General features: G+C 42.9%; 1 protein-coding gene across 28 annotated transcripts in view; it reads left to right on the top strand.

The window, feature by feature from the left end:
• The window catches only part of FNBP1 (formin binding protein 1), a 158,673-nt gene that overhangs the window by 121,285 nt on the left and 15,970 nt on the right, over positions 1-21,418 (top strand). For 4 of the 28 annotated variants that reach the window (XM_019033455.4, XM_019033454.4, XM_019033453.4 and 1 more), the window contains exons 10-13: positions 836-1,018; positions 5,627-5,710; positions 8,910-8,924; positions 15,868-15,977. In XM_019033455.4, coding sequence (XP_018889000.3) covers positions 836-1,018; positions 5,627-5,710; positions 8,910-8,924; positions 15,868-15,977 — 392 coding nt within the window. The remainder of the gene's footprint in view (positions 1-835; positions 1,019-5,626; positions 5,711-8,909; positions 8,925-15,867; positions 15,978-21,418) is intronic. The other 24 variants (XM_055351334.2, XM_019033462.4, XM_019033461.4 and 21 more) reach the window with 10 other exon arrangements.

The raw sequence follows: 21,418 nt of genomic DNA, 5'->3' as shown, positions 1-21,418 counted from the left end.
GAATGCAAAAGAAAAAGCTAGTGTGCTACCTTATGTTGAGACAGTATTTCTTTTTGGTGGTGGTATCTTTGCCATGGCCCTGTGTCTTATTTCAGATGCATTATCCTCGTACCGTGACTCCCACACTAACAGAGTACTGACCTCTCCACCATTTCGCATCATGCCTTTCCCTCCTTCCTCTCCTAGACTGCTGGTTACCTTGGCTGGGAGAGAGGATGTAGTGGGACATTCCTGTAACACTTTATCCGCACATCTACTGGAAATCGTTACCATGTTAATAACTTGGTTTTGAATTCATGTTAACATGTGTACCCATGAACATTTTTCATTTTCTTTTCATAGTGCGATACATAGGTGCATGACAGCATTAACCTGGGGACGTAGAATATGATCAAGGCAGCATTACTGCTTTAACTTTAGAATGACTTACTATTTATTAATTTAAACAGACTGCTGTTTCCACAACCTTAGCATTGAAGGTGTTTCATTTTCTCCCATCAAGCTATGTTAGTTTAGGTAATGTAGAAATATTTACCCTCTGGCTTAAGCTGGTTTAGAATAACTAACTAGAGCTATAGTTTGCATGGGAAAGTCTGCACGAGCTTCTTGTCAGATATTTCTTGCTCTTCTGTCGCATTACTTACTAAACCTCCCAACTCTCATCATATTCTTCATTTAACCACCTCCTACATGTTTTCTTTTGGACCATGGCCTGAAATTTAATTGTTTGTGTTTTACTTGCGTTGGATTTCAAATATTATTTGATGCTTATTTTTGTTTTGTGTCTTCTTGTTTCTGATTTTTACTCTGTCACGGCTCCATCTCTTACATGTAGCTTATGTCCCTTTTAACATCCCCCCATCAGCCTCCCCCTCCCCCTCCTGCCTCTGCCTCACCCTCTGCTGTTCCCAACGGCCCCCAGTCTCCCAAGCAGCAAAAGGAACCCCTCTCCCACCGCTTCAACGAGTTCATGACCTCCAAACCCAAAATCCACTGCTTCAGGAGCCTAAAGCGTGGGGTAAGTTCTGCTCCGGAATCCTGTCTCTCTGGCGTGCTTTTGTTGCATGTTTGGTTCTGCATAACTAATTTTGTTTGTGAATGAATCCATTGTGTTTTCCCATAACATATAAAAAAGTTAAAAAAAAAAAACAAAACCATTATAGCAAGAAAGAAAAGCCAGAAAGAGGAAGAAAGAAAGAAGGAAGCATGGTGGTTGGAAGAAAGGAGAAAATCAGGCAGCCCAGAGTTCTTTCTGTTTGTTTCTTTCTTTTTTTTTTTTTTCCAGACAGAGTCTCACTCTGTCACCAGGCTGGAGTGCAGTGGCGTGATCTCGGCTCACTGCAACCTCCACCTCCCGGGTTTAAGCGATTCTTCTGCCTCGGCCTCCTGATTAGCTGGGATTACAGGCATATGCAACCACGCCCAGCTAATTTTTATATTTTTAGTAGAGAAAGCATTTCACCATGTTGGCCAGGATGGTCTCGATCTCTTGACCTTGTGATCCGCCCGCCTCGGCCTTACAAAGTGCTGGGATTACAGGTGTGAGCCACTGCTCCTGGCCTTTTTCTTTTTGTTTCTAGTACATTTTGGAAGGACTTTACCCCTCTTCCTCTTTAAAGCATCCAAGTCATGCATTTTCTACCTTAATTTTACCAAAAAAACCACTTAGATTTCATTTCTAAAACTAGCGACCTGAGGCTGGGCGTGATAGTTCACACCTGCAATCCTAGCACTTTAGGAGGCCAAGGCAGGAGGATTGCTTGAGCTCAGGAGTTCAAAACCAGCTTGGACACCATAATGAGACCCCCATCTCTTAAAAAAATATATAAAAATAAATAGGACAAGCGCAGTGTCTCATGCCTGTAATCCTGGCACTTTGGAAGGCCGAGGCAGGAAGATTACTTGAGCTCAGGAGTTTAAGACCAGCCAGGACAACATAGTCAAACCCCATCTCTAAAAAAAAATAATAAATAATAAAAACATAAAACTAGCAACCTATGAGATGAGGAATTGGAAGTCACTGTGTAAGTCAGAAAATATTGCCTTAATAACTACTGAAGCAATGTGAGTGTAATGAAGATACTTGCCTGAGCTACGCCTCAGTGTTGAAAGGAGAAGAGTCATAAGTCACAGTGGTTTCATTCGCTATTTTAGTGAGATTATATAAGATGTTGATAAAATATCTGTTGATTGGAAGGGGCCTGATGCAGAATTTCTCTTTAAAGGATGAAACAATAAAAGCAGCTGACACTTACTGAGCACTTATTGTGTGCAAAGCTCTGTTCTGTGTGCTCATTTGCTTTTTTCCAGCCACCCTATGAAGCCCAGGTAGTACTCATATTTCCTTATTTTACTGTAAGGAAATTGAGGCATAAAAAGGTGAAGGTGGGAAGATACAGAGCCGGGATTTAGATCTGGGGAGTCTGATTACAGAGTCTGAGATTCTGTGACATCCACATTCAGGAAGAAACTACTATATTGACTCGTAAGTGGATGTTATTAAGATTGAAGTCCGCTGTCCTCATTAAGATTGATGTGCTTACATCATAGAGATAATGGAATTGATGCAGCCATCCAATGTAGATACCAGTTTCGTTTATAGAGAAAGATTGGCATAAAGCAATGTGTAGATTCCCAAATCATTCTCAATGGCCAGTCTAGTCTAAGCCTTCCCAAAATATCTTTTATAATGAATATAATGAGTAAACAGATCTTTAGACCGGGCCCAGTGGCCCACGCCTGTAATCCCAGCAGCATTAACATATCCAGTAAGGTTTGCTCCTTTTTTTTTTTTTTAAATCCTACCCTGTGGGAGTTGCAATACAGTTGTAGTGGAATGCTTTCTTGTACAAACATAAGTTAGTACTTTTCCCTTCTCCTGGACTCTCCAGTCAACTGACAGTTGGGTTACTTCTTTCCAAATAGTACCTGGTAGTGCCCCAAAGCCAGAGGTGGATGCCATCCTTTCTTGAGTGTCAACTGACACATTGGCATGGGAAAAGATTCTAAACTACAACTAATTAACTAGAGGAGAGATGTCCTTCTTAGACTTGGAATCAACAGCTGGTTACCAGTAAAAGAATAACAGTAGTCATTGTTAACCTGACAATCGTATTTCCACAAAAACAACTCTGTGTAAAAAAGAGGCCTGGCACAGTGGCTCATGCCCGTAATCCCAGCACTTTGGGAGGCCGAGGAGGGCGGATCACCTGAGGTCAGGAGTTCGAGACCAGCCTGACCAACATGGTGAAACACCGTCTCTACTAAAAATACAAAAATTAGCCGGGCATGGTTAATGTCCGGCTAATTACAGGCGGGTGCCTGTAATCCCAGCTACTCGGGAAACTGAGGCAGGAGAATCGCTTGAACCTGGGAAGTGGAGGTTGCAGTGAGCCAAGATCGCGCTATTGCACTCCAGCCTGGACGACAGAGCAAGACTCTGTCTCAAAAAAGAAAAAAAAAAAACCCATGAAAAAATAGCCAGGCGCGGTGGCATGTGCCTGTAGTCCTAGCGGAGGCTGGGATGAGAGGATTGCTGGAGCCCAGCCAGGGCAACAGAGTGAGACCCTTTCTCCAAAAAAAAAAAGTAAAGAATGTAAATTCATAATTGATAACAAGTTTATTATCAATGCTTTTTAAAAATAGGGGACAAAACAATATTTCCTTATATGCAGAGTTCCTTTAATATGAGAATCTCAAATTTATAGTTGGTAGAATTATCTTGAATTATCTTGCTTTAATGCTATCTATCATATCAGGTTAAGAATTAGAAATGTAATTTCCTAAAGATGTGAAAAAAGCCGTTGGTGGAAGGCAGAATACAGCTTCAAAAGTGGATGATGGATTGAGCTGAGATGTATAATTAGGACTTGAGTAATCTGCTGCTTCTTGGCTCAACGATGCTGGCATTTAGAACTCCACTCATTGTTAATCCAAGAATTTCCAAGACAAGGGTGTTTTTGCTAGACTGAAAGTTTCATATGAACTGTCAGTTAACCCATCTCTGCCGCTTTACCAAGCACTCATGTGTTATATTTATATATTATCTCTGTATTTTTTTGGACTCTCATGATGAATATTCATGATTGTTTACCATTTGTTTATGTGTGTATTCCAGTTTTCTCTTAACATTACACAGTCTGTTGGCCAAAAATGGTTTGTGAATCTGTGATTCATGATATTCTCTAACTATTTAGAAAAAGACCAAAGAATTCAGTAATCAATAAATGTAAGAAAAGGATGCTTAGAAAAAGATAAGCTGGGCATTGTGGCTCACACCTGTAACCCCAGCACTTTGGGAGGCTGAGGTGGGTGGATCACGAGGTCAGGAGTTTGAGACCAGCCTGACCAACATGGTGAAACCCTGTCTCTACTAAAAATACAAAAATTAGCTGGGCATGGTGGTGCACACCTGTAATCCCAGCTACTTAGGAGGCTGAGGCAGGACAATCGCTTGAACCCAGGAGGCAGAGGTTGCAGTGAGCCGAGATCATGCCACTGCATTCCAGCCTGGGTGACAGAGTGAGACTCCGTCTAAAAAAAAAAAAAAAAAAAAAAAGATTAACACTTAAAACAGTGAAATGGGAATCGGAAACTGGTTCTTTTGATGATTTAAAGGAAAATCTCTGTTTTACCATAATCAGCAGTATGAATTTTATTTCTCACTCCTCAAACGTGTGCTCAGCAAATCTTTGTTAAAAAAAATTTCCCAAATGATGTGTTTATTTTCCTGAGGTTAAACCACATACATATACCCGCTAGAAGCAATCATAAAGAAATAGAGAAATAGTTTTGCTTCCCTCACTTTTGGTCAATCTGTTCTTAGGGTCAGAATTAATGTTCCTTCCTCTAGGACATAGCAGTGCAAAAAAAGAGGAAGCACAAGCTCAAAAAGCAAATCTAAAGTTTGGAGAAATAGATTTCATTTTTAAGCAGTCTCACCATGGATCTTGCATGGGACATCCATGGCATGGCTGACAGCTTCCGTGACCAACATGGTACAGCCCTTCCTACCTTCTCATTTATTCTACTTTGCAACTTAACAGCATTATGCCAACGATAATTTAACTAGAAAAAGTTCCTGAGAGAATAACAAATCTGTGATTTTATTATGTCTTTTATCATGTTTTGCAGCTTTCAGATTCAGATGTCAATAATTTGTTTCTATTATCAGAGTATATAAATCCCATGCAAACATATCTCAGCATAACTGATTTTGTTTCTAAATAATTAAACAGGATAAAATGTTATTTGTTGTAAGCTGTTGACATTTGTAAGGAAATTTTGTTTCACTGAATATGTTTAAAGATGCCGCCAGAACATTAACCATTATTTCATTTTTACGTAAGTTGAAGAAAAATTAAACTAGATAGCATGTTCTCCATTTGCAGTCTACAAAGGGGAATTTTATTGCTTAAATTAAAGTTTCATTTTCTGGCCTGTGCAAGAGACTTCTATATCTAAAATATGGATGTACGTTTTTCATATTTTAGAGTTCATTGTATGGAAAAATACCATCAAAGTTGACCAAAAGATTTTGAAAATCCTTACCAGTTGTTTGTCATATGTTAAAGTCTTATGGTTAATTTTATTTATTTTATCTTGTTCTCTTGCTGGTTATTGGCAGACTCAGTCTTTCTGTTTTCACAAAGAACTCATGAAGAGGACGATAGGGAAACCCACGTATGCCTTTGAGGCTAGGGACTATGTTGTAAGTTCACCTGTGATGGCCAGGTCATACAGTCATGGCACAGCCACTAACCCCATTCACAGCACCAAGACTGGGGACCCAGAGGCACTCGTTATGCTTCCACACTACGAAATGAAATTCTTAATTGAGAGAACTGGACACCAGGAAACAAAAAAAAAAAAGAAAAGCCTAATTGTATAAATTCAACCATACGGAACTTTATCCGAAAAGCTTGCATGAATAAAGGAAGCAAACTTTCTAATAACAGTGGTGAGCTGAGCTTGTTTTTTTGTTTTTTTTTTTTGTTTTTCTCTTTTCATTCTAGTTCTGGTAAAATCTTTAAAGGGACTGTGACTGCCGTCTGAGATGTCATTGGGTATGACTTTACCGCAGAATTTCACGCATAAAACACAGCTGCAGTGCGTGGTCATGGGAGAGTGACGCTCTTACAGACGGCAGTGTAGCTCAGTCACCCATATCCATGTTTGTAACAAATGGATCCATAAGGGAGTTATGCCCTAAAGCTTGGAGAGCAAACAAACAAATCAAGGAAGCGTGAGCGATCTCCTAGCACAGTAAAATGATTTTGCTTCTCTCTATATATCTATATATTTATTTTCACTGTCCCCTTTCTTTGTACTTGAGGTTAGTACTGTGACTGTCCAATAACACATGGACTCGCCTGGGCTGTGTTCCCCATGTGTTATTGACGCTTGTGGCTCCCACGGCTCTTTAACTGTCGCCTGAAACTGACAGCTTTTTAATTCTTCAGGTGTCTAGCAATGCACTTAATGAAATCTTCAAAATTATTATTTTAGCCAATGATTTCGCTTTCTAATTTTAAGAGAAATTCTAATTGGCTGGCTTACAACTTCAGACTGAAAACCAGTATATAATGATTAAAAAGAAATTCCACGTACTGTGATGGCACTTCTTGTATTAATAGATCATCCGTCACAAATAAAGTCGAATTTGTCTGAGAATTTGATATTTCCTATTCAATGGGGATTTCTGTTCAATCCTAATGACTCGTTTTTACTATGAAGTGTTAATAATCTTCCTATACAATATTTTGAGGTGAGAACTCTGTCTGTGGAATGCTTAAGAAAGAATATATAACTTTGCGTAAAGAAAGTAGCCGAGTAGAGAGCAAATAGTGTATCTAGTTGAAATGTTAGTTCTTTGAATTAGCAATGTTTAGACAATAATGTGTGAGAAAATATCTGTATATGATAGTGTGCCTTGTAGGAAAGATACTTGGAGTTTTCTGCTGTGCACCATAAGTCTTGTCTGTGCGTACAATGAATTGCAGTTGTGATAAGTAGATCTATGCTCAAGTTCACAGGCGGGCTGGAATCACTGTAGACTGCCCATGTCAGACAGTCAGGAATGTGACTGTATGTACCATTTTCCCCCTGCAAAAGTTTGTCTTTCTGTTTCTTTCCTTTAAAATCTCATGTTTCTATATAGGGACAATTTATTTAAAAGGTTATTTTTTATTTACAAGGAAGTGTCAACTTTGAATCAATCTTAAATTAAGAATTAGTTTTTTAGGCTGTGTGTGGTGGCTCACACCTGTAATCCCAGCACTTTGGAAGGCTGGGGTGGGTGGATCATTTGAGCTCAGGAGTTCAATATCAACCTGGGCAACATGGTGAAACCCCCATCTCTACCAAAAAATACAAAACTTAGCTGGACGTGGTGGCACGTACCTGTAATCCCAGCTACTCAGGAGGCTGAGGTGCGAGGATCATTTGAGCTCTAGAGGTTGAGGCTTCAGTGAGCTGGGATTGTGCCACCGTACAACCTGCCCTGTCTCCAAAAACAAAACCAAAAATCAGCAAATTGATAAGTAAATAAATACTTTAAAAAGAGCAGTCACAGCTGAGCACAGTAGGGCTCATGCCTATAATCCCAGCACTTTGGGAGGCGGGCGGATCACGAGGTCAGGAGTTCAAGACCAGCCTGACCAACAAGGCGAAACCCCGTCTCTACTAAAAATACAAAACATTAGCTGGGCGTGGTGGCAGGCACCTGTAATAACAGCTACTCAGGAGGCTGAAGCAGGAAAATCGCTTGAACCTGGGAGGCAGAGGTGGCAGTGAGCCGAGATTGCGCCACTGCACTCCCGCCTGGGCGACAGTGTGAGACACTGTCTCAAAAAAAAAAAAAAAAAAAAAAAAAGCAGTCACAGTGGATAATTCTCCAAATAACCCTTGTGGACAGGGCTGAGTTTCACAGAAAACATCAGCAGACACCCTCCACGGAGCAAGGGGTGGCACACGCTTCTCGGGTGGGAGAGAATGTTGTCCTCTAGCCTAGCTGCGAGAGGCATTCTGGGTCCTGCAGGTAGTTTCTTAGAGCAATGCTAGTCAGCTCTTTGTTACCAATTCACCAATTTCAGACTTTGCCTTCATGTCAATGTTTATATTTATTAGAGCTCCTTAAGATTAAAATATTACTTTCCTGTCATGGAAGTAATTGGTGTTCAGATTTGTTTTAGTCTGTATAAAACTTTCCATGGGAAATTTGGAGAACAAAAGGTTGTGTGATTATATTTTTTCTTTTTTGTTTGTTTTTTTTTGAGATGGAGTTTCACTCTTGTTGCCCAGGCTGGAGTGCAATGCGCGACCTCAGCTCACTGCAACCTCTGCCTCCCAGGTTCAAGCGATTCTCCTGCCTCAGCCTCCTGAATAGCTGGGATTACAGGTGTGCACCACCACACCTGGCTAATACTGTATTTTTAGTAGAGACAGGGTTTCTCCATGTTGGTCAGGCTGGTCTCGAACTCCCGACCTCAGGTGATCCATCTGCTTTGGCCTGCCAAAGTGCTGGGATTACAGGTGTGAGCCACTGCACCCGGCCCTGTATTTTTTCTTTTATAGTCATTATGTGTCACTGACTATAAACTTACTTTAATTTACATCTAGGCTGAGGTGGCCAGTACAGGCCTGTAACAGAAACCCTCCTTTTCTATCTGATCTTTGGCTCTGGCAGTGTGGAGCCTAAGAAAAATGTTATTAGGGAGCAGCCCTTCTTGTGAACTTTTGCACAGATCTGCTACAAGTCATTTTTATAAATCAGCGGGTAGACGTGTGTGTTATTTTAATATGGCGGAACTGACCAAGTTCCTCTTCTTCTGATGTGTTGTTGTTTTTTTTTCTCTTTCTCTCTCTCTTTCTCTCTGTTTTTCCCATACCTCTCCAATTTTTACATGAAGCTTTCTCTCAAGCTGGTAAGCACAATTGTTCCATGCATGTCCTGAGTCTAATCAGGTTTTCTGGCGTGTCTTTTATGAATGCTATGCCATGCACAACGTATCTTCAAAGTTAACTTGGTTTGTGTTTCTCTTACGTGTGCTTTTGTTGGTGTTTCCTTATTAGACTTCTTGGATACAAAGGTCCAGAATCTAATAGAGGTGATCTTAATCTTTTCAAGTTGCTAAGAAAATTAACATTTAACTCACGACTTGGTGTTATTCCTGAGGCCTTAAGAGGAGGACAAATGTTAAAGTGTCTATATAAATATTAACGTAAAGGCCGGGCACAGTGGCTCACGCCTGTAATCCTAGCACTTTGGGAGGCCAAGGCGGGTGGATTGCCTGAGCTCAGGAGTTCGAGACCAACCCGGGCAACACGGTAAAACCCCGTCTCTACAAAAAAACAAAAAATTAGCCGGGCGTGGCAGCGTGCGCCTGTAGTCCCAGCTACTCGGGAGGCCGAGGCAGAGAACTGCTTGAACCCGGGAGGTGAAGGGTGCAGTGAGCCGAGATTATACCACTGGACTCCAGCCTGGGTGACAGAGCAAGACTCCGTCTCCAAATATATATATATGAACGTAAATATTAAATCTTGGGGGGTGTCTGTTGGATCATTTTGAATAAAAGTAAATTAATAGTTGAAAAATGTTGCTATTTGAGAACCATAGAAGTAGATGAAAAAATCTGGGAGCCTGGAGGAGCTGTGCAGGAATGATCCCAGCCAGCAGCTGCTACCCAGGTTTGAGGCCACCTGTGGGAATGGAAGACTGTGGAATCTTTATGGTGCGACGTAGATATGTTGGTGCCTTGTGCATAGCTGATTCAAGAGGCCACAAAGATGATTTCATGGACAGTGAAAAGAGCCTCCTAAGCCTTTTTAGAATTATTCACTCAGTGTTTTGTGTCATTTCTACTTAATTGTATATGCCTAGTCAACAGTCAAACTAATCATTAAATTTATTAAAAGTAACTAACATAACCTATAACTATACTTCAAATATGTATAATAGTTTCATAGTCTTCTCAAACTCCACAGCTAAGAATATCCTAAAATAATGGACAGTGACCAACTGTGACAGTTCTACTAGGAGTAAGATCAGCACTATAAGCACACTATTGATAACCTAGGATAGTATTTTATGGTGATATATATATATATATATAGACATATGTATGTATATACATAATTTTTTCAACATGACTTAGTATTTGGTAATGGACCCAACCTTAAAGAAAAAGAGTATTTTATTAAATTAAATAAACATTTCTTAGGCTGTGAAATAAAATCCTGAGAAGAGTCTTTGATTAAGGTCTCTACATGAAGGAAAAAGATCTAGATACTTAAATGAACTACAAGTTCATCTGCAGTATGAACTTGGGAGAAACTGGATCTATTGACTAGGAGGCCTTCTCAGCTGCCAGGGTTTCCTTATTTCCCTTTATTCATTGTTTTTCTGGGTGCTAGGAGCAAAAGGTAATATTTTTAGGCAGTCTTTCTGTTTGAAATACAAATTATTTTACCAACTTGGTATTGAATTGTTGCTTTATATCATTACCTTGAAGGCAACAAAGAAGTGAAGCGCTGGCTGGGCACGGTGGTTCATGCCTGGAATCCCAGTGCTTTGGAAGGCTGAGGCAGGAGGATTGCCTGAGCCCAGGAGTTCAAGGTTGCAGTGAGCTATCATTGCGCCACTGCACTCCAGCCTGGGTGACAGAGTGAGACCATGTCTGGAAAAAAAAAAAAAAAAAAAAGACAAAAGAAAAAAGATGTGGGACCAGGTGTGGTGGCTCACGCCTGTAATCTCTGCACTTTGGGAGGTGGGGGCAGGCAGATCATTTGCGCCCAGGAGTTTTAGACCAGCCTGAGCAGCATGGTGAAACCTGACTCTACAAACAAATGCAAAAATTAGCCGGGCATGGTGGTCTGTGCCTGTGGTCCCAGCTATACTGGAGGCTGAGGCAGAAGGATTGATTGAGCCCAGGAGGTCGAGGCTGCTCCAGCCTTGGGTGATAGAATGAAACCCTGTCTCAAAAAAAAAAACTATAAAACAAAACAAAGAACCCAAAATCTGAAGAAGTAGTATTACACAGAGCTTGTGCTATTTTGGGGTGGGGGGAAGCTGTCAACAAGCAAGGGTTTGATTTTTTTTTCTTTTAGGAGACAGAGTCTCGCTCTGTCCCCCAGGCTGGAGTGCAGTGGCGCGATCTCAGCTCACTGCAACCTCCAGCTCCTGGGTTCAAGCGATTCTCATGCCTCAGCCTCTCGAGTAGCTGGGATTATAGGGGCGCGCCACCACACCCAGCTAATTTTTGTATTTTTAGTAGAGACGGGGTTTCACCATGCTGGCCAGGCTGATCTCGAGCTCCTGACCTCAGGTGATCCGCCCACCTCAGCCCCCCACAGTGCTGGGATTACATGCGTGAGCCACCAGGCCCGGCCAGGTTTGATTTTATTAGTACATAGAACAAGGTTCTCTTACAGAACTCCAGCCACTTAAAACATAAGTACATGTATATGACCCTCTCTTCCCATATCAACTCCTCCTGTTATGGCCTGTCTTTGTTTTCTTATCTATTTATAAGTTATCAGTACAATGTGTTTTACTGATAGATTTCTTTGCACCTGTTTATACACCTGCACAGAGGCTAAAGCTGTTGTCCAATGTGGTAGCCACTACCATATGTAGCTATTGAGTTTTTTGTTTTTGTTTTTGTTTTGAGATGGAGTCTCGCTCTGTCACTGAGGATGGAGTGCAGTGGCATGATCCTGGCTCACTGCATCCTCCGCCTCCCGGGTTGAAGCGTTTCTCCTGATTCAGCCTCCCGAGTAGCTGGGATTACAGGCACCTGCCATCATGCCTGGCTAATTTTTGTAGAGACGGGGTTTCACCATGTTGGCCAGGCTGGTCTTGAACTGACCTCAGGTGATCCGCTCACCTCGGCCTCCCAAAGTGCTGGGATTACAGGTGTGAGCCACCACGCCCAACTGCTGTTGAGTTTTAATTAATTAAAATTAAATAAATTTTTAAAAATTCAGTTCCACAATTTCACCAGCCACATTTCAAATGGTTTACAGCCACACATGGCTTCTGTGTTGGAAAGAGCAGCCATAGAACATTGCCATCACTGTAGAAAGTTCTGTTGGACTCACAGCACATAGCAAGGCTCAGCACATATTAACAAGGTGAATGTTGACCACTTGCCAGATTTCGTGACTTTTTTTTTTTTTTTTTTTTTGAGATGGAGTTTTACTCATGTTGTCCAGGCTGGAGTGTCACCACAACCTCTACCTCCGGGGTTCAAGCGATTTTCCTGCCTCAGCCTCCTGAGTAGCTGGGATTACAGATGGGCGCCACCATGCCTGGCTAATTTTGTATTTTTAGTAGAGACGGGGTTTTTCCATGTTGGTCAGGCTCGTCTCAAACTCCCGACCTCAGGTGATCCACCCGCCTCGGCCTCCCAAAGTGCCAAGATTACAGGCATGAGCTACCGCGCCTGTCCTAGATTTCCTGATTTCTGAAGCAGTGTATCTTAGCATTGTGTTTTGCTGTATTCCAGCTTTTAAAAAATTCTCAGTTCTGGAAAACATGCTCATTTGATAAAACTCAAACCGTTTTTCCTCTGCTGTTCCACTATGACAATCAACAGAGAAGATTTCTGTGACCAAATATGTGGAGGCTTCCGCTATGTATCAAGCAGCAGACACTAGCTGGGTGTCCTTTAATTCAATTCCATTCTGATGCTATCTACCTGGAGATAGTGGCTGATCCTGGGGGTTGAGGGCTCAGTCCTGAAGGACTGCCCCCTCCTTCCCACCAGTCGCAAGTCCAGGCTTCCAGGACTTCTGATGGACTAGCTTCAAGTTGGGGTTCCCCTGACCCTCTCTTTGGGTTCAATTAATTTGCAGGAGCAGCTCACAGAACTCAGGGAAACACTTATATTTACTGGTTTGTTTTTGGGTTTTTTTTTTTTTTTTTTTGAGACAGAATCTCACCCATCGCCCAGGCTGGAGTGTAATGGCGTGATCTTGGCTCACCACAACCTCCGCCTCCCAGGTTCAAGCAATTCTCCTGCCTCAGCCTCTCAAGTAGCTGGAACTACAGGCGGGTGCCACCACACTCAGCTAATTTTTTGTGTCTTTAGTCGAGACAGGGTTTCTCTATGTTGGTCAGGCTGGTTTCGAGCTCCTGACCCTTTGATCTGCCTGCCTCAGCCTCCCAAAGTGCTGGGATTACAGGCGTGAGCCACTGCGCCTGGCCACCACATTTACTGGTTTATTACAAAGGATATTATAAAAAATACAGATAAAGAGATGCTTAGGGCAAGGTATGGGGGAGGGGGCACAGAGCATCCATGCCCTCCCCGGGCAGCCACTCTCTAGGAATCTCCCCAAAAACCCTGTGTCCTCTTGGGCCTTTTATGAGACTTCATCAGATAGACATGATTGAAGCATGGACAACCATGTGGAAATGAGATTGGTCAGAAACAGCCTGATCGCATCCTAATGGATCAGGTAGTGACACCCAGCAGGGTCTGTCTGTGCAGATTCTTCTTGGCCTCCCTGTGCAGCCTTCCTTCCTTCAGGGTATGGGGCAGGATCCTCATGAAGCCTCTTGAATGAGGATCATATGGCCACAATCAGAATCCTGCCTTGGGCAGGTGAAAGAAGGGCACGTGGAGGTCAGATAGAGAGATTCTGTTTTCTGAGGTCGAAAGTGCTCTGATATTTTAACAAAAGACTGTAGCAAGAGGCCGCGCATGGTGTCTCATTCCTGTAATCCCAGGACTTTGGGAGGCCGAGGTGGGCAGATCGCCCGAGGTCGGAAGTTCGAGACCAGCCTGACCAATGTGGTGAAATCCATAATCCACAATAATCCAGTTTTCAAATAAATATTGTAGCACCATAGTATATGGAAAACAAGTCTTTATTTTTATATTAAAGGTTAGTTTTGCTTCATCTTAGATTTAGAGTCAAATTAAACTTCTTTGGTTTGCTATTAGGAATAGTCACTTCCATTCTGGTTTCACTCAACTCTTATCTCTAACACACACACACACACACACACACACACACACATTAGAGAGTCAGTCAGTGTGTCTGATGGGTGTGTCTTTGAGAACATTAGCTGAAAGGTCTTTGCGTGGCCTTTTGTGGTCAACTATTTGCTGAATCACACACTTCCAGCACATCACCCTGGCATTTTATCATAATCAGCCTAGGAACCCAGTCACAAGCCCACATGTAAGCTGCTTGGCAAATGCAACTTGCTTCTGGAATTACATTAACTGGGTCTCCTCTTTCTACCCTGCCCCAAGCCTGCCTTGCCCTTGTTTCAAAAGAATTGAGGGTTTAAAGTACAATCTCTTTTCTAAATGCCCTGGCTTATCCCTGGTTATTTGAAGAAATTTCTCTCTCTCTTTTTTTTTTTTTTTTTTTTGAGATGGAGTCTCGCATTGTCGCTCAGGCTGGAGTACAGTGGCACGATCTCGGCTCACTACAACCTCCGCTTCCCGGGTTCAAGCAATTCTCCTGCCTCAGCCTCCCAAGTAGCTGGGATGATAGGCGCTCGCCACCACGCCCAGCTGGTTTTTTATATTTTTAGCAGAGACGGTGTTTCACTTTGTTGGCCAGGCTGGTCTCAAACTCCTGACATTATGATCCACCCACCTCGGCCTCCCAAAGTGCTGGGATTACAGGCATGAGCCACCGTGCCCAGCACGAAATTTCTCTCTCTTTATGAACATAGCCTCACTTAAGTAAAAGCACTTGACATCACAATTTAGCCAGAGCTTTCTAACAAGCAAGCATATGTCAAAGGCTGAAACTGTTGATACTTTCTCCTTAAAGCTCATGCACAGCGTAAAGAGAGCAGCTGCTTTTGAAAAGGGAATCAAGATATCAAAATGCAGTTCTTCTGACAGATTAAAAACCGCGGAGATGAGTTTCGTACACTGTGGAAAACTGATTTTGAGGTCAGGGAGGGCATTCTCTCTGAACTCTTGAGAGGCTTCCTAAAGGCCTAAAAGAAGTCACTAGGCTGGGCGCGCCGGCTCATGCCTGTAATCCCAGCACTTTGGGAGGCCAAGGTGAGCAGATCACCTGAAGTCAAGAGTTAGAGACTGTGGAAAATTAGCCGGGCGTGGTGGCACATGCCTGTAGTCCCAGCTACTTAGGAGGCTGAGGCAGGAGAATCGCTTGAACCTGGGTGGCAGAGGTTGCAGTGAGCTGAGATCGCACCACTGCACTCCAGCCTGGGCAACAGAGTGAGACTCCGTCTCAAGGAAAAAAAAAAAGTAACTAGACTTTTAGAGGCAGCAGAGGGAGGCGTGCATGGGGTAAGGGGAAGAGATTTTTTTTTTAATGTTCTTTTTCATCCACATTCTCTGAGGAATGTGATGTCCCATCTGTCACTTTACAGGGGTGGAGACTTTTGGCCTCAGCCTGTGTGAAGAGACTGGCAGGAATACTCATGCTAGGGAAAAGGCAGCAGCTAGGCGTGCAGTGGTTGATGGGGTTTATATTAAGGAAACATAAATTTCATTAACACTTCAGTGTTGCCACTGACATTGATGGTAACACTTGGTAGGAAAAGGAAGAAGACTGTCTCAAAATGTGTTTTTCATGGATTCTCCCTAGAGTCAGAAGTATCTCTTACTCTCCTTTACTGTAGCGTTGCTCACTGCTTTTTCTGGGGCATTCTGGCCAGCATCCATGGAACTGGGAATGGTTTATGGGACTTATGCAGTTTGCATGCATTGATTTTTGCATCTCGGCTGGGTGTAGTGGGAAAGAGCTTAATCTATTTCATGAAGCCACATGCAGATGTCTGCACCCCCCATGGCTGCAGGCTTTGCTTTCAGCCTTCTTTCAAGGAAAGCCTGGGGCTTTCTGGTTTCTCATTTATATTTGTGTCTGCAGGGTGCAACACCAGAGGATTTCAGCAACCTCCCACCTGAACAAAGAAGGAAAAAGCTGCAGCAGAAAGTCGATGAGTTAAATAAAGAAATTCAGAAGGAGATGGATCAAAGGTATAGTGCATCAATATGACTTATTAAGAAATTCAAGGCCAGGCGCAGTGGCTCACAACCTGTAATCCCAGCACTTTGGGAGGCTGAGGAGGGTGGATCACCTGAGGTCAAGAGATCGAGACCATCCTGGCCTACATGGTGAAACCCCTTCTCTACTAAAAATATAAAAACTAGCCAGGTGCAGTGGCACACGTCTGTAGTCCCAGTTACTCAGGAGCCTGAGGCAGGAGAATCGCTTGAACTCGGGAGGCAGAGGTTGCAGTGAGCCAAGATCATGCCACTGCACTTCAGCCTGGGCAACAGAGCAAGACTCTGTCTCAAAAAAATAAAAATAAAAAATAATTAAAAATAAAATAAAAATTAAAAGAAATTCAAGTTCAGGCTGGGCATGGTGGTTCACGCCTGTAATCCCAGCACTTTGGGAGGCTGAGGCAGGAAGATCGCTTGAGTCCGGGAGTTCAAGACCAGCCCAGGCAACATAGCAAAACCCCTAAAAAAAAAAAAGAAGAAAACTAGCCAGGCATGATGGTGTGCGCCTGTAGTCCCAGCTATTTGGGAGGCTGAAGTGGAAGGATCACCTGAGCCCAGGAGGTCCTGGCTACAGTGAGCTATGATCATGCCACTGCACTCCAGCCTGGGCAACAGAGTGAGACTATCTCAAAAAAAAAAAAAAGAGAGAGAGACCAGCCTTGGCAACATAGTGAGACCCCATCTCTACAAAAATAAACAAAAGTAGCTGGGTGTGATGGCACACCTATAGTCCCAGCTACTTGGGAGGCTGAGGTGGGGAGAATCGCTTTAGCCTGGGAGGTGGAGGCTGCAGTGAGCTATTTGCTTAAGAATCAAAACCCAGCCGGGCGCAGTGGCTCACACCTGTAATCCCAGCACTTTGGGAGGCCGAGGCGGGCAGATCACAAGGTCAGGAGATCGAGACCATCCTGGCTAACATGGTGAAACCCTGTCTCTATTAAAATTACAAAAAATTAGCCGGCGTGGTGGCAGGCGCCTGTAGTCCCAGCTACTTGGGAGGCTGAGACAGGAGAATGGCATGAACCCGGGAGGCGGAGCTTGCAGTGAGCCGAGATTGCGCCACTGCACTCCAGCCTTGGTGATGGAGCGAGACTCTGTCTCAAAACAAAACAAAAAAATCAAAACCCGTTTGCCATAAAGCAGAGATGCCATAGAGGAGGAGGGCCTCTGTGAGGGGAAGGTGCATTCATTAAAACAGCTGTAGGAAAAGCCAATCAAACAACACACACACACATACACACACACACACACACACACACACACACACACCCTCACTCCTAGCAAGAGCTAAGGATCTGTCTCAAGAGGTATACCACTGCATTCCACCTTGGGCAACAGAGCAAGACCCCGTCTCCAAGAAAAAAGCACAAAGTAGGATGATAGATGTTAAATACCAAGCACTCCAGATACCCTGGGGTCAAATCTGGCTCTATCAGTTACTACTGCTGATGTGTCAGTGTGCATAACATGCTTGGAACCGTGCCTGGCACATAAGTGTCTGCAAAATAAAATGAATCAATATGTTAAAGGTAAACAAACTACATGTTTCAATTAAAAGATATTCCCAGAATGGACCAAAAAATTAAAAACCCAATACACAAAGCAATGTATGCTATCTACAAAAGACACATCTAACTTATAAGCTCTAGAAATGTAGAAGTAAAAAAATGGAAGAGAAGATATACCATGCAAGGGCCAATCAAAAGGAAACTGGTGTTACAAGGCTGGCTTTTGGGCTGAATAAAAGGAAAGGAAAAAAAAAAATGTGCTCGGGCCAGGTGCAGTGGCTCACGCCTGTAATCCCAGCACTTTGGGAGGCCGAGGTGGGTGGATCATGAGGTCAGGAGATTGAGACCATCCTGGCCAACATGGTGAAACCCCATCTCTACTAAAAATACAAAAATTAGCTGGGAGTGGTGGTGTGTGCCTGTAATCCCAGCTACTAAGGAGGCTGAGGCAGGAGAATCCCTTCAACCGGGGAGTCAGAGGTTGCAGTGAGCCAAGACTGTGCTGCTGCACTCCAGCCTGGCAACAGAGCGAGACTCTGTCTCAAAAAAAAAAAAAAAAGTGCTCAAAGTTAGTATAGAAGACTTAAATTATACATTTAGTAACATTGACCTAATACATAAACATCTAACAACTGCAGGGCACACACTGTATTAGCCCGTTCTCATGCTGCTAATAAAGACATATTTGAGGCTGAGTAATTTATAAAGAAAAAGAGGTTTCATGGACTCATAGTTCCACATGGATAGGGAGGCCTCACAATCATGGCGGAAGGCAAAGGAGGAGCAAAGGCATGTCTTACATGGCGGCATTCGGCAGAGCTTGTGCAAGGGAACTGCCCTTTATAAAACCATTGGAGCTCATAAGACTCACTATTACGAGAGCGGCCTGGGAAAAACCGCCCCCATGATTCAATTACCTTCCACTGGGTCCCTCCCATGACACATGGGGATATGGGAGCTACAGTTCAAGATGAGATTTGGGCCGGGGCACAGCTAAACCATATCAACACTCTTTTCAAGCTCACATAAGAACATTTTCAAAATTGAGTATATCTTTGTTTCACAAAGCAAATCTCAATACATATCAAAGGAAATGTATCATTCAAACTATATTATCTATACTCTGCAATTAAGCTGGATACCAATAACAAATATTAAGAAATTGGCCGGGCGCAGTGGCTCATGCCTGTAATCCCAGCACTTTGGGAGGCTGAGGCAGGAGGATCACCTGAGGTCGGGAGTTCAATACCAGCCTGACCAACAGTGGAAATGGGTGTGTGTTAACATTTCCAAAGCATTTGACTTTCATGTATATGAAATAGAATTGAACTTTAACATGCATTCTATATATAGTTTGTGGGATGTCCTTAAAGCCACGCATATAGAGAGATTTATTGCTCTGAATGCATATTAAAAACAGAGAGGTAAAAATCACTGAGCCTTAGCTCACTTAGATCCTCACTTACGATCTATCTCAAGAAGTCAGAAAAAGAACAGCAAATTAAGCCCAAAGGAAGTAGAAGCGGCTGGGCATGATGGCTCATGCCTGGAATCCCAGCACTTTGGAGACTGAGGTGGGTGGATCATCTGAGGTCAGGAGTTCAAGACCAGCTTGGCCAACATGGCAAAACCCTGTCTCTACTAAAAATACAAAAATTAGCTGGGCACGATGGGGCGCCTGTAGTCCCAGCTACTCAGGAGGCTGAGGCAGGAGAATCGCTTGAACCCGGGAGGCAGAGGATGCAGTGAGCCAAGATCATACCACTGCATTCCAGCCTAGGCGACAGAGTAAGACCCTATCTCAAAAATAATTAACTATATATATATATACACACACACACACACACACACAATTCAACAGATCCAAAAGTTCTTCCTTAAAAAGATCAATAAAGTTGATAAACATGTGGAAAGATTGATTAGGAAAGACTGGGAGGAGAGGAGCTAAAGATAATGGATATAGACAACTCTGTTGAGGGCTTTTGCTGAGGAATAGGGAGGTAGTGGGAGGTGTGGGCCATGAAGGCAAGAGACGAGACGGGTTTCGGAAAGGACATCACAAGGGCGGACAACATTACACTTGGCTTGTCATGTTTGTTATTTGTTAAATAAATAAATGTTGATTTAAACATTTTTAAGAACATTTAACATTATTTAAAAATGTTTAAAAATTATTTATAAACATGATTTTTAAATGTTTATTTAAATATGTATTTATTTAACAAATATTCATTGAGCATCTACTATGTGCCAAGGATGGCCTCGACACTTGGGATCCATCAAGTTAACAATGTAACTTGAGCTCATAGAGCTTCCTCCAAGAGCTTCCATTGTAACAGGAGGAGACAGACAGTGAACAATAAGCATAATAATAATGAATGATGCATGCTGTGGGAAAGAAGGCAGGAAGGAAATAAGGAAGATAGGAAGGAAGGAAGAGAGGAAAGAAACAAGATAAAGCGGCTGGAAGTCCAAGTGGGTCTCAGCCTCTTAGGTGGAGGGTGGTGAGGACTTGTAGAAGCTCTCTTCCTGTTATTTCTATATTTTTAGTTAAACTATTTCTCATGACTCAGAATGTATCTTTTGGTTTGTCTGTTGGCCTTGTATTGTATTGTATGGCCTGCTTTGGATTTTCTTTTGCTGACACTCATCAAAGTTGGCCCTTAACCCTGGCAGTCATTTGCTCTAAATTTTTAACGACTCGAAGCCTACCAAAAGTGCCCTGCAACAAGGGTAAAATTAGTAGAGCTCTTTGGTCTTCAACCCAAACATGCCCCGAACTTCTCTAGGGATGCCTGCCCGGGCTACCATGGGCTGCTTCCAGACATGATTTCAGGAAGGATGTGGGATCCACAGTGTGTAGCTTTAAGGCTCTGTCACTTACCTGTCGTGGATACCAACTATGGATTCAGTTTCTTAACAGTGGAAATGGGTGTGTGTTAACATTTCCAAAGCAATTGACTGTGCTTCTTCGTCAGGTGAGCACATTGCAGCCCGTGAGACCCAGGATGCCAGCTGTAGCTTTGGTTTGCATGAAGAATGCACACGTGGAAATATTTGGGGGTTTTTGTTTGTTTGTTTTGTTTTGTTTGAGATGGAGTCTTGCTCTGTCGCCCAGGCTGGAGTGCAGTGGCGTGATCTCGGCTCACTGCAACCTCCACCTCCTGGGTTCAAGTGATTCTCCTGCCTCAGCCTCCCAAGTAGCTGGGATTAAGGGGACATGCCATCACGCCTGGCTAATTTTTGTATTTTTAGTAGAGACGGGGTTTCACCATGTTGGAAATACTTGGGTTTTGAAGCCAGATTTGGTGGCTCATGCCTGTAATCCCAGCACTTTGGGAGGCTGAGGCAGGTGGATTGCTTGAGGCCAGGAGTTCAAGACCAGCCTGGGCAACATGGCAAAACGCAGTCTCTACCAAAAATACAAAAATTAGCCAGTCTCATAACCTGGTCTCAAAAATAAATTAATTAATTAAAATTTTTTAAAGTATTGGCTTTTATTTATTTATTTTTTTATCTGTGTGGCAAAGGGAAGGGCAGGATTAATTTATGCTTCTCAGTTATTGGGGACAATAAGGAGATAACCATTAGAGAAGAGAACTGAAATTTAAAAATCAGCTTCTTTATTTATAGCCTTTGGTAGCAGAATTCCTATAGAGAATTTCCAGAATGGAAGCTGGCCCAATAGTCCCTTATCCATACTCTAATCTTCCCACGTTTCCATTCATATGGTTTTCAAAGTGGTAGAATATTGGCTGATAAGAGTAACCTTTGCCGGGCGGTGCAGTAGCTCACGCCTATAATCCCAGCACTTTAGGAGGCTGAGGCAGGCAGATCACCTGAGGTCAGGAGTTCAAGACCAGCCTGGCCAACGTGGCAAAACCCCATCTCTACTAAAAATAC

The sequence above is a fragment of the Gorilla gorilla genome, chromosome 13 (genome assembly GCF_029281585.2).
Source record: "Gorilla gorilla gorilla isolate KB3781 chromosome 13, NHGRI_mGorGor1-v2.1_pri, whole genome shotgun sequence".
Taxonomy (NCBI): Eukaryota; Metazoa; Chordata; class Mammalia; order Primates; family Hominidae; genus Gorilla; species Gorilla gorilla.
The sequence above is the reverse complement of the archived record's forward strand: the minus strand, read 5'-3'. Positions and strand labels throughout refer to the sequence as shown.